The sequence below is a fragment of the Elgaria multicarinata genome, chromosome 2, assembly GCF_023053635.1.
Source record: "Elgaria multicarinata webbii isolate HBS135686 ecotype San Diego chromosome 2, rElgMul1.1.pri, whole genome shotgun sequence".
Classification (NCBI taxonomy): Eukaryota; Metazoa; Chordata; class Lepidosauria; order Squamata; family Anguidae; genus Elgaria; species Elgaria multicarinata.
The window spans coordinates 120,898,482-120,912,622 of NC_086172.1; the positions used below are offsets into that span (position 1 = coordinate 120,898,482).

At 43.0% G+C, this 14,141-nt stretch overlaps 1 protein-coding gene across 1 annotated transcript in view; it reads left to right on the plus strand.

The window, feature by feature from the left end:
* Window positions 1-578: 578 nt before the first annotated feature.
* Window positions 579-14,141, plus strand: part of CREB3L1 (cAMP responsive element binding protein 3 like 1) — a 98,771-nt gene continuing 85,208 nt past the window's right edge. The window contains exon 1 of the mRNA XM_063117461.1: window positions 579-828. Coding sequence (XP_062973531.1) covers window positions 721-828 — 108 coding nt within the window. The 5' untranslated portion in view covers window positions 579-720. The remainder of the gene's footprint in view (window positions 829-14,141) is intronic.

Consider the following 14,141-nt stretch of genomic DNA (forward strand, 5'->3'; position numbering starts at 1 on the left):
CTGGCTGTTGCCTATATACGTCCTAAGCGCCTCCTAAGCTAAGCGCGGGCCCGGCTGGCTGGCTGGCTACCTCTGAGCTCCGCATTAGCCCCGCGTGTCAGCTCCGAGCTCCCCTTGGCAAGGCCGGGAGTAGGCGGGACTTTCTGTTGCATCAGGGGCCGAGGGGGCCGGACTTCGAAGACAGCTGGGTCTTCTTACATATGCATGAGAGCGGAGGGGACGTGGGCGTGGCACGGGGCGTGGCACGGGGAGAGGGGGTGTGGCAGGCGGCTGAGCCTGGAGCTGGTCTGCGGAGTGTGGCGGTGACAGCTGGGCAGCGATCCCGGAGGAGACGAAGGCGCCCCTCCTTCCGCCCTTACAGGAGGCTGCCTCAGCCCCTTGCACGCTCCCCTCTCCCGCCTCAGCCCACATCCCGCACACCCTCCTGCCCCCTCCGGAGTGGCGCCCATCCGCCACACCCCTTGGAGACCCCCCTCCGTGTAACTGCCCCCTAGCCCCCACCCCACCCCCGGAAAGCGACCCCCCCCATGGATTACAGGCTTCCTTCGGGAGAGGGAGGTATGAAGACCCTTCTGTGCCCGGCGCCCAGGGATCTGCTGCGCGGCGCTGCTCGGGAGTGACCCTGCCCGGCTTTAGAAAGGACCCCGCAGCGCTGGAAGGGAAGACCGCGGCTTCCCGGTTCCTCACCGCCTGCTGCTGCTGCGACTCAGCTCTCCTACCATGGACAGTATCCTGGAACCTTTCCCCGCGGAGCGCCTCTTCCCCGGAGGCGCCTCCAGCTTCTTGGACCTGGGCGAGCTGAATGAAGCGGATTTCCTCAGCAATGTGGTAAGGGGCGATGGGTGAGGTTAATGGGTGCGGGCAAAAAGAAGAAGAGGGGGCGAGGTTTGTAAAGCAGGCTCCCCCCCCCCGAAGGTTTTGGACGCTGGGGAGGGGTCGTCTCTTTTGGACCAAGGGGTGAGAGGGGGCAGATTCATCGGGAGTGGAAAGGAAAGGCGGAAGGAGGCGTGCTGTGTCCTGGGATGCCCCCGGATTTGCCTCCAGCCTTATGTTAAAAGAGATGTTTGCCGGCCGTCACTCATGGGGAACTACAGTGATTTTAATGCCAGTCGGGACCTGTTAAGTCACACGTGTTGCATGCGGATTTACACGACCCGTTGGTCCCCTGTGAATTCAGCCGCCTTTCCATCGCATGCCTGGCACACATGGCTCAAACTGTGGGTTCCTTCACACATGCAAGTGCATCGCTTGATTACTCGAGACTGAATGACTTGCTGCTAAATGTGTGAAGTGAATCCACTGATGTTTGCTATGACCATTCCATCGTTTGATGTACTGGCTGCAAGCCTTGACCATACATGTGTGAACTGGCCCCAGGGCTTGCTTCAAAGCATGGTGACTGGCAGGTGGACATGAAATGATTAACTATGTTTGGATCCAGGCAGATCTCCTTTGTGATCTGAGTGCAAAATGTCATTTCCCCATGGAACAAATGATTGAGTGAATCCATTCTTACATGACCAGATGGGGGATTTTAGTATAGATTTACAACACAGGGTGTGTGTGTGTGTGTTTCTATTGCAAGGGAAGGATTCCATGTGATCCTAAAGTTGTAAGTAGCACATGCTCAACACGAGTTGTACAAGTCTTACAAACCTGGTCAAGAAACAGATGAGATCCTATTAGCCTGTAGTCTTAATGCATATTTCACTGTTTGAGGACCAGAGCAGATGTGATGCAAGAGATATATGATTAGATCTTTTGTTTGTTTTATCTATAAAGTGTGTGTGTGGGAGAGCTCTAATTTCAATCAGAGCATCAGCATTGTGCATGTGGTTAACGCTTCATTCCCCATTTCAGGACATGTTTATGTGTCCATTGGCAATTTCAATTCACATTGTTACTGTAAGGACAATGTGAAAGGTGGTGGTTATTACTGGTGAATCCTTCTAGAATAAAGGGATGTGATCTTGTGAAACCTTCATGTCTGTTTTAATATGTGTTAAATACTACATCTTAGCTAACTCCATCTTGACTATTTTCTATCTGAAGAGCTTCTCCAGAAGTACAGGGAGGTCCTACTATACATGTGCAAAAATGTGTCTCATGCATGATCATAAGAGTGCAAAGACATTAGAAGTGCGGGAAAGAAATCTTTATAAAACCAAAATAAAAATAAAAAAAGACAGGGACTCTTCCGATGGGTCAGCAAAGCTGTACTAGTGACTCAGGCTAATGGAAATGACACAACCTGTATTGATATATTATTCCATTGCTTATATTTTAGCTTAGGGAAGACACTGAGATGTGGGCAGGGGAACAATATTTAAAATCTAATAGTACTGTATGTCTTGATCTGAAGCATCTCCATGCCACAAAGGAAAGGGCTGGATGAGAAATGAAGTGGGAATCAAGAAGAAAACACATTACAATTAAAAAGATGTTTTAATGCTTATTTACTTTTGGGGATTGGGAAAATAAACCCTAAGACCGCTTCTCTTCTTGGTGTAAGGTCTTTTCACCCCTAGGATGGGGGGATTTATTTCTTTTAAAAATGTTCATGTTACCTTTCCAAAATTCAGAGAACAAGGTGGAGAATGTGTTGCACAAAAACAATTACTTTCAGCTCAGGCAGCAATTCTTAACGTTTTTGGATTTTGATCCTTTCTAAATGTACTCTACTTTCTGTATCCCCCTGCTCCCAACTCAACACTAACCATCTGTTCTCAAGGTGGGCTCATAGATGGAGTTCCTTTCATTCATGGAAATTGCTATGGATTGAGATTTTATTTAGGGAGAAGCATTAACATACCCCTGTATTTCAGACCACATGTGATTATCCTCCCTCCCTCCCAATCCCCTTTCCTTTTGTGTCATGTTTTCTAGATTGTAAGCCTGTGGGCAGGGACTGTCTTAAGAAATATTTTTGTAAGCTGCCTTGAGAGCCTTTTTGGCTAAAGGGTTGGATAAAAGTACTATAATAAATAAATAAATGAATAAATGGAGGATATTATTTCTGGTTACCAAGCTAGGAAATGTTCTTAAAATACTCTGCTTTGCAGCAATTTAATCTATAATAGCAGAAGCCTGTCTATCCATCCATCAGAACCATAACCTTAAGAACTGTGAAACCTAGACACCTGAAACTTTGCGCAAGGAGACCCTAAGGAGTATGTAGCTAGTGATTATTTTGTTTTTTCAATGCATTAATTAATTTAAATAAACATAAACTGTCCACATGTTTGAAACCAGCAGTGTCATCTTCAGTCACTAGGTGGCTGACTTCCCTAACCAGCCCATAGCTTTGCAGAAAGCTTTGCTGAATCGAAACTAAGGGCTATTTAAATTCATCTGTGTGGTTGATGCATACAGTATCATTTTCAGACACTAGGAGCAGACCTCTCTAACCAGTGCAATCAGTAGAGTTTGAAGCCATGGGAGATTTGTAGGCCAAGGGGCAGTTATGCACCTTCCCTGTCCTTGCTGCTGTGGGGCAGCCCACACCTCAGGGTAATGGAGTGGACAGACCTCTCCTTTAAGGGGCTATGGGGTGCACTATCACAGGAGCCATACCTGAGGGATCCAATGGGCATGCCTATAAGTTGGGTATGTGTGTCACAATGTGTCCAACTTTGACAACTGGTGACTTTGTTTAAAGGTTTTGCTGTATCAAACTAAGGGCTATTCTATCCTGTGCGAAGCCAGGTGTATTCACTAGTATTTAATTTATGCAAGGCAAGGTCTATGAAACTTTCTCTGAATCTTGCCTTCTTTGCCTTGCCAGTTGACCGGGGCATTCCCTCCTTTATAAGTCTAATCATGGGATCATCTTGTCTCCTTCTCAGAGTTAATGGTGGCTGCAATGCCCAACTTTCCTTTAGGGATTTTTTACTTCCTTCAGCACTGTCTCTACCTCAGGTAAACCTCAGATATTTTGGGTTCTATCTTCAGAACCTAGGTGGGATCTGAAGAAGGCCTATTGCCTAGTGGGAGAGCACATGGATGGCATGCAAAAGGTCTCAGGTTCCATCCCTGGCATCTTCAATTAGGTAGGGTGACCACATGGAAAATAGGACAGGGCTCCTCTATCTTTAACAGTTATATAGAAAAGGGAACTTCAGCAGGTGTCATTTGTATGCATGCAGCACCTGGTGAAATTCCATTGTCATCACAACAGTTAAAGCTGAAGGAGCCCTTCCCTCTTTTGTATCTGGTCAAGGGGGCAGGACTCCTGCAGCTTGAACTGTTGTGATGAAAAGGAATTTCACCAGGTACCACATGCATACAAATGACACCTGCTGAAATTCCCTTGTCTATACAACTGTTAAAGATACAGAAGTCCTGTCCTCCTTTCCATACGGTCACCTTAAATTAGGAAAAGGTAGCAGATATGAAATACTTCTGCCAGAGTAGACAAATAGTCTAAGACAAAGTTCTACGTATTGAGCAATGGCACAGTTTTGCTGTCTAACTTAATAACAAATGGTACCAAATAATTTCTCCCCTCTTATCCAGTGTAGTACTGGCAACCATTTAATGATCCTGTATCAATGACTATCATTAATTAGATATTTTAATGTTTCCCACCTCGTCAAAATTGCACAGATGGTACAGCAGCCTTCCCCCAGCTGGTGCCTTCCAGATGTGTTGATTGCAATTCCCATCATTCCCAGCCAGGATGGTCATTGCAATATTGTTGAAGTGGCAAATATTAAAAGATCTAATAAACAATACTAATTACTATAGTCATAGTACAGCAACCTCAGGAAATACTGGTAAATGGTCCCTTCCTCCGCCCCCTCTAGTCTGACATGATGAAGAGCTCCATCAGATGAGCATTTTATTGCATGCTTATTACTTGGCACTCATGTATTTTCGCAGTTCCCTCTCACAATGTTGTCTGCCTCCCGAATGCTGAACGCCCCTTCTAGCCTTTTTCGTGCCACAAAAAACACCCCAATAAGTCAGACTTATTTTTAAAGGCAGAAGTTGTTGCTATCTCCTGCTGTGTGCAGAAGAAGCAGCGGGATCAGAACAGCCCACTGAATGGGCCACGTGCACGTTGTTTACTTCCTCTTTCAAAAGAGGAATTAATGAGGGACAAACACGTGGGTGGTGAAGCAACGGTAAGGAAATGCGATTTACCCCTCTGTGATGGCACTCAGTCAGAATAAAGCAGATAACATGTATCTCAGCATATGTTATGTATGAGTAGGCAATAGAGGACATATGTTGCTGTCCTCTTGTGAGGGGACATTCATAAGAATGCCATACAATTTCCATATCTGTTCACATAATCAGGGTGTTTGAAAGAAGGATGAAAATCTCCTTTTCGTCTAGAAAGTTCTGAAAGGATAGAATGGTAATGACCTCACTGCTTTTATTTTCCAGATTATCAGTCCAGGTTAAAAAGCATTGTGAGAATGTAAAATCAACAAAATGCATTTTGTATACATAGTGGGGCAGGCCATGAGTTGCAGAATGAGGTCTCTTATTTTGCCAAGTCAACCCTTTTAAGAATTTAGCAGATATTGAAAGATAACTCCAATGACGACCCTGTTCTTCCAAACAACAACAGCAGAAATCCTCCAAAAATGCAGGCTTTAAAATAATTTTGGTGTGGTTTAGATAAAATCATCCTCTTCCAAGAGTAGCGGTTTAAAAAATGACAGACCTTTCCATTCTGATAGAGTGCTTCTCCCAGTAGGAACTGACCTGTACACTTCATTCAGCATCTAAGGCTTTCCTCCAGGTGCCTCCTCTGAGGGAGGCTGAGGGTGGCAACAAGGTGGAGGGCCTTCTTGGTGATGCCCCCCCCCCGCAATTATGGAATGATCTCCCCAAAGAGGACTGCCTGGCACCAACATTATTATCTTTTGGGAGCTAGATTAAAACTCACCTGTACTCTCAGGAATTTGGCAGCATTTTTAATCAGTTTTAAAACAGGTCTTGGATTGTCTTTGGTTGATTCTTTAAAAAATGGTTAGATATGATTTTAGATACATGTTGGCTGGGTGTGTGCTTTCTGTCTATAAATTTTTATGTAAATGTTTTTGCACTTTATATAATGTATTTTAATGTTTGTTTGTTTTTAAAAAATCTTTATGAACCACCCAGAGAGCTTTAGAAATATAGAAATATAATAAATGAAATGAAATGTTCTTGTTCCCTGCTCACAATAGACTGGAGAGGGGTCAGGGCCAGAGGGGTCTCCTTCACTACATGCAAAGGCACTCTTGTAATTCTGGCGTAGCCTTGTGCTATGAACACCCACAAGGAGATTTCCCATATGTTTAGAGGCTAGTGGGGCAGAGCGGTCCAGAATGCACCACTACCTGTCGTAGCACAAGCTTAGGATTGGGCTGTCAGTTTGCAAAGATGGTTACCATTCTCACCGCAGTTATCCTCACATCACTCCTGTAAGTTGGTCATTATTAATTCTACTTATGCAGATCAGTGGTGCAACTAGGTAATTTTAGACCTTGGGCTTGGGGGTCTTTTGGCCTGGAGCAGACGGGCGGGCTTTAAACTGCCACATGTATTGCTTCCGTTATGAAGCACCCAGCTAACATTTCTCTTTGCCCCCAACTGCCATTCAATGCTTTAAAATAGCTTCTACATTCCTGATATGTTAGAACAATGGCAACCCTGATTTTAAAAAGAAGAAGCCTGCATGGCTGGCTGTGGCATGCTGGTAGCTGTAGGACACCCCCCACCCCCGTCTAAACATGTATTAGATTGTGCCCTAAGTCTCTCTGACTCCTCACTAACTGTTCCTGTCCTGCTTCTAACTAACTTCCTCCAACAGATGCTAACACCACCCATCATTCCATTCCGGCCTCTGCTGTCAATCATTCCTTTACTCACCCTTCCATTACGAGGCAAAAGAACCCAATGAGGGCTGGATATACGCAGCAGGCACAGAATATTGACTGACAGTTGCTGTTGGTGGGGAGATAAAATGTTTGGGGAGGGATGCAATGGAGTATCCTGGAAAAGGGAATAGCTGGCTGGCTAGAATCCCGAGCAGAAGCAACCCACGCTGAAACATTTTGTTACGGGTCCCCCTTATTTCTTCAATTAGGGATGTGGAACCCCTGGGCTGCGGGCCTAATCCAGCTCATGGAGGTTGTGCAACTAACCCGTGCTGCGCAAAGCCAGGGACTTGGCCAATACTGGGAGGAGCTGTTCTTCCTCGCAGCACTGGTCCTTTCTCTGTGCTGGGAGAGGCACAGAGAAAGGCCAAATGCCTGGGGGTGGAGCGATGATGTCAGAGGGCGTGGCCATGACCATGGAGAGGACCTGGTGGGGAGGGGGCAGAGTCTCTCCCATTTGACCTTTGGAGATTTGTGCTTGAGTTTCCTACATGAAAGGAGTCTAAGTAAATTTAATCTTCCTTTTCATGTTTACTTATAGATTGCCATGAACTTTCTCGTTACATTATTGTACTTGCTCATTTAACCTTTCTATCGTTAGCACTAGATTTTGGCAGTTGCATCATCTTGCCAGAATGCCCCTATTCATTCATTGTTTTTTATTAATGTTGTGACTGAGATGGCAGCTCTCACATGTCTCTTCAGACACAGTTACCCTTTGAGGTTTTGTTTGTTCTTTAGCCGCCTTTGCTAGTTTGCTCACTGGCTTTACGCCATTGACATCGGTGAGCCAATTTGTCTATTTCTGAGTTTTTAAACTCAGGGAGATTTACACACTAGCTGCTAGTAGCTGGCAACTTTAGGAATTAATTGGGGATTATATCCTCAAGGTGGTTCTCTTCTTGTTCTTAGATCTGGAAAAGGACCATGTGCTATTTATATGTTTTTTGTTTCACGATATTGCCCAATAGCTGCAGCTCTCTGGGCACTTCTCAAAACAAGACTTAACACTGCAAAGTACAATGACGTAATAAAAGCATAACATAAAAACATTTAAAACTGAATAAAACTGGAATAAAAATCAAAGTAAAAGCCAACAGAAGTGCAAAGATCTTAAAATACACTAACACAATTCTTTTTTTAAAAAAAAACAACAACCCTGAAGGTCTAAAAAGCCTGGGAGACTAATGAAAAGATCTTCACCTGGTACTGAAAAGACCACAACTTAAGAGCCAGGCAAGCCTCTCTGGGAAGCTCATTCATCAACTGGGGTGCCACAGCAGAAAAGACCCTCTTTTTGCCTGTCTTACCTCATTTGGTGGGGACACCTGGAGAATGGCTTCTGAAGATGACCTTTAGGTCTTGGCAAGTATATATGGGAGGAGATGATCTTTCAAGTAACCTGGGCCCGAGCTGTTTAGGGCTTTAAAAGTTAATGCCACCAGTTTGAACTGGGCCTGGAAACAGACTGAAAGTCAGTGCAGATTGCAAACCAAATTGTAATATGGTATCATCACATTGGCCAGTCCCTGTTAACAATCTCAGCGCCTTATCTTGGATCAGCTTAAGTTTCCTTACCATTTTCAAAGGCAAACATGTTGCAGTAAGAGCATGGCTAACTATAGCTAGGCTATCTTTCTCCAATTGGGTCATGACTGGTATATCAGCCCACTTGCATACCATTTTATGTGCATACTAGCAAAGGATGATTGGCACAACAAGCTTTGAATAGACTGGGGGAGGGGTCACCTGATGAGTTCTTGACATCAATTGCTTCATGCCCCAAATTGGTTATTAGTGTTCTTAAAGCTGAACACAGCAACCGTCTATTTAGGGTAGGGGCAGAGAACCCCTTTCAGTCCAATGGCTGAATTCAATTTCAGAGAGGCTCTTGGGGCCACTTTCCAGTGGTGGTGGGTGGGTTGGGTCTTCATGGTCCCAGGTTAGTGCTGTGTCCTTTAGAAACCCTGTGGCTTCCCACCCCCAGTGTGGTGTTGGGTAATTCTGATGCTGAGGAGGGAGTGCAGGGGTTCTGGGCGGCCATCTGGGGACTTCTTGGTGGAAGGCGACCAACTGTAGGTCGCCTTCCACCAGGCACCGCCCAGCCAAACCTCTGCTGTGACTCCAGAGCAAGGCTTTGGGGCTGTCTTAATGTTGCCTTGCTCTGGGGAAAAAAAAGTGGGGGTAAGTCCCTGACTTTTTTCTCCACAGCTTTGGCAGAAAGCCCCAGGGTGGGTGTGCGATTGCAGGTGCATTGTATAATTGACGCTGCAGCACCACGCACGCCACCCAGGGGTTTCTGAGCTTTTAGACAGCCTCTGGGCTGAAAGCGAAGGGAATGGGGCCAAAATACTCCAAAACACCAGGATATTTTAGCTTAAAGCTCTTACTGCCAGGACGTAAGTCTTTGGAGAGCCAATGTGGTGTAGTGGCTAAAGTGTTCAACTGGGAGTCGGGAGATCTGGGTTCTAGTCCCTACTCAGCCATGGAAGCCCACTGGGTGACTTTGGGCCAGTCACAGACTCTCAGCCCAAATCCAAAATATATAAATCCTCCCAGATATTGATCATATTTCCTGTGCTCATTCTGGTGGAGCCAGTGAGTGTATCACCCAAATTTTGTGGAAAAAATTTCTATTCTGAACTGGTATCATCTTCTTCTTCTTCTTCTTCTTCTTCTTCTTCTTCTTCTTCTTCTTCTTCTTCAGGTAATGGTTCAGGAGAAAAGAAAGGTTTGTTCTGTTCTTTAGTTTAGGCTTGGTTTCACTTCCTGCTTCTGAGGTTGCTGGGTGTATGGAGTGGATTTAAAAAATAAAGAAAGGGCTGGTATTTAAAAACAAAGTTTATTTTGTTTCAAATGACTAAATGTAGTTGCAGATCCTGTGAAGAGCTTCTTCGGAGACAGACTATATATCTATATTTCAATTAAAAGGCCTCCTGGGAGTCCAGGTGATGGACTTAAGCTGGGCAGATTGTGACATCAGAGTCAGAAAAGAAAGAAGAAAAGAAAAAGGAAAGAATTGGCACAGGAAGCTTCTCTATGGATTTTAAAATCACCATGTACTATTTAATTAGCATAACAGATCATGCACAGCTTTGGCAAATATAATAAATAGTTTTGGGTTTTTAATTTTTTGAAAGAAAACAGCAAATATTGTGTTCACAGTGGATGAAGAACTCACTTAATTGAAAAGGGCCATGTGCATTTAATTCTGCTTGAGTGTTCCCTCCTTCGCCCTCCCTCCCAGCCACCCCACCAAAAGTTGGAACTAAAAGTCTAGCCAGGAATTCTTACCAATTTCCAGTTCTGCTGGATTCCACAGTGCAGTGAGAAGCTGTCCCAGCTGCTGTGAGAGGTACACAGATGTCTTTGGAGTTGATGCCAACCCAGCACTGTGGCCTACATAGAAAGTGTCATGCTTTCTATTTTATAAGCTGTTAACAGTTAGTTGATGCACAGCATCTTTTGAATTGTGGTTAGTTACTGTGCTCTAGTTAGTCTAGCAGTGAGGAGTAAAAACGTTGGAAATACCTTAGGAGATGTTGATCTCAGTTAATGAAGGCTCATCTTTTACAGCCCTTTTCGAGGACTGCAGCACATAGGTTTGGTGCAGAACTGACAGCCTAACCATTACTTGATTGCTTAATAGTGGCACCCAGTTTGAGGACAATGATACATCTAGTCTAGCATTGTGTTTGCCACAGAAGCCAAACAATTGTCTCTGGAAGCCTATAAATAGAGTATGAAGACAATGCCTCTCTCTTGTTGATGCTCCCTGGCTGTTGGAATTCAGTGGTATCCTGCCTCAGATCCTGAAAGTTGCTTATAACTCTCATGGCAGGTAGCCATGGCATAGATAGACTCATTCTCTATGAATATGTCTTAATCCTTTTAAAAAGCTATCTTTACCAGCAGCCATCACCATAACCTGTGGTAGTAAGTTCCAGAATCCTCCAGAAGCAGTTTGAACTGAGATTTAGTTTGCAGTGTCAATAGATACACCATGCTGGTTCAATGTATCATACTTATCTTGGAATACTTATTCCCAAAGATATATCTCAAATGATTAAGCTTTATTTGAATAAATTGTTTAATGAGATTTCTTGGGATTTTAATAGATGGACATTTTTAAAGCTGAGTTAGTGGGGTAAGGTAAATATATTTAAGATTAATATTATACCTCAGATTGTTTATGTTATATGTGGGATCTCTTAATCTATACTGGGCAAATATTTCCAGAAAATCAGTACTTTGTTTCATACATTTTGGTGTGTGTGTGTGTGTGTGTGTGTGTGTGTGTGAGAGAGAGAGAGTTCCTCTCTGCCAAGAATATCCCTGAAAACGATGCAAGTTCCAATTAAAGAAGGTGGATTTGGTTTTCCTGATCTTGTCTTATATCATCACACTTGTACTGAATTTGACTTGTACCTGACTTGTACTGAATGTTGGGCTTTCCTATCTGCATTGAATCTTCCACCTTGGTCAATTTTGGAATCTTCTTCTCTGATTCCTTTCTCCAAATAGATGGCATTAGTTCTGAGATGTACAAGAATGCACATTAACTCTGTATTTTAACCTTATATCAATTTTGCTGCATGGTTTTATCCTGGTTGTGCTTTTTATATTGTATTTTGTATTTGTATTTTTAACTTGTTGGTTGTTTTATGATGATTTTAATTTTTGTGAACCGCCCAGAGAGCTTCGGCTATTGGGCGGTATAAAAATGTAATAAATAAATAAATAAATAAATAAATTATTTCTCCCACAGTTTCTACAGTTAGAGATGGGTGGCATATAGGGTTTAGACAATTACACTTTGATTCATTTTTTTATGCTAAATTGACTCTATGGGACAATGTAGATCTAATAATTGGTGAGAAGATGATTTTGTGATGGACTTGGACAGATAAGGAAATTTTTAGTTTGGATCAACTGGTGGGTTCCAGTGATAAGTTCTTATCATTTTCTATCCTGTGTGCCAAATATGACTTGCGAGCTATGGCTGAATGGCAATACTTGCAATTACAGCATTTATTAGTATCATCCATTTAATAAGGGATTGTCTAATTCATTTAATTGCTGCAGTGCAATACAGCTAATACTTCTTTTAAACATAACTTTTAAGTGTTCAGTAGTTACTTCTTTTGGGGAGAAGGTTATTATATGGATAAATTTTGTACTGGAAGAGTCTTTAATATTTGCTGATGTACACACTTGCTTCATGGAAATTAACGAACGGTCAGGATAAATTCATTCTCCACACCCTCTTGATAGCTAAAAGACTGATATTGCAACTTTGGAAGGATAAATGCTCAACTCCTATAATGCAATGGTTTGAGGACCTTATAATGCTTTCAGCATTTGAACAGGTGGCATATAGATGCCACCTTCAAATGGATACTTATTTGGATATCTGTTCTGCCTTTCTTGAAGCCTATGTAATTGCTAGTAAGTTGTATTTTCCTACATATATTTCATATGTATCCATTGCTATGTACATATATAAAATTCATGTATGTATATTTTTTTAAAAAAACTTTTAAAACACTGTAAAGAAATTGAATCTGGTGGACTTTAACATATTAAAAAGCAGCTGTAATTGTAAGGGTAGGCAGGCGTTGTAATGAAGTAACACTGGTGACGGCTAGAATAGGCATGTATCTTGCTCAAGAAATTGCTTTCCTTTGATACTGAAGTAGGGCAGAGGAGGGAGGGAATTATACCTCTCAAATGTTGGACTAAGCATAATATGCATGAACCATGAATTACTATTTTGTTGTCTTTTGGGAAGTAGTCATGGACAATTCCATGCATGGTTTTCTTTGTAAGCAGGTAAAATTGCTGTTTGGTATGAGTTTAGATGATAAGTAAATCAGTACCACTAGATGGTCTTCACTATCTCCCATATGGAGAGAGAGAGAGAGAGAGAGAGAAAGTGAAAGAAGGACATTTCATTCACAATGTTCTTATTAAGTGCCTTGTATTATCAGGATAGCTTCATCCCTCAAGCTCTGGCCATGGTCCTAAGAACAACCACAGATAAGAGTTGTTGTTGTTGTTGTTCTTGTTGTTATCCTTCGTTTTGGAGAAAAACTTGAGTGACATGTGTAGATAACACACATATCTAATGAACATTTCCATCCTAATCATATTTACACATAAGTAAGTCTCACCAGGTTCAGTGTGAATTACTCCCAAGTAGGTGTCCAAAAGACTGCTGCCTAATAGAATCTATTTAAAAGGCTGTTTATGATTTAATGGAGATCTTGTGTTGGTCATAGCCTTGGATTCTCACAAATGGATTCTAAATATAAAATAACTGTCCATTGATCTTTCTTTTATTTTTCTGAATACTGAAGATACTTTTACAGCATGTAATAGAAGCAATTGTTCTGTCCAATGACAGAAGCCGATATACACCAGTTGCTGGGGAACATGGGTGGGAAGGTGCTGCTGCACTGTGTCATGCTTGTAGGTCCCTGGCCGACAGCTGATTGGCCACTATGTGAACAGACTGCTGGAACAGATGGACTCTTAGTCTGATCTGGCATGACTTGTATCTTCTTATAGGAGGAAGAAGCCCATGTTACTCCATTTTGTCAGCTAATGTTTTTACATTAGCTCCTGAAACCTGCAATGGCGTGAGGTCCCTTTTGCTTTCAGTGGTTTCAGAAGATGTTTCTTTGAATTTGTTATCCATATTGTGAGGGCTTCATTGACACCTATGCCATTATAAGATAGGATGCTGATGGTTTTATTCCAGTTTTGCTTCCGGCACTGCAGGACCAAGCAAATGGGGTGTCTTCCTCCAAATTAATTTGATTTGGGGTAAGTCAAATGTATCTTGCTGATGTTTTAAAGAAAAGATATATTCTGCCCCCTTTTTAATCGTAGAATCATAGAATAGCAAAGTTGGAAGGGGCCTACAAGGCCATCGAGTCCAACTCCCTGCTCAATGCAGGAATCCACCCTAAAGCATCCCCGACAGATGCTTGTCCAGCTGCCTCTTGAAGGCCTCTAGTGTGGGAGAGCCCACAACCTCCCTAGGTAACTGATTCCATTGTCGCACTGCTCTAACAGTCAGGAAGTTTTTCCTGATGTCCAGCTGGAATCTGGCTTCCTTTAACTTGAGTCCATTATTCCGTGTCCTGCACTCTGGGAGGGTCGAGAAGAGATCCTGGCCCTCCTCTGTGTGACAACCTTTTAAGTATTTGAAGAGTGCTATCATGTCTCCCCTCAATCTTCTCTTCTCCAGGCTAAACATGC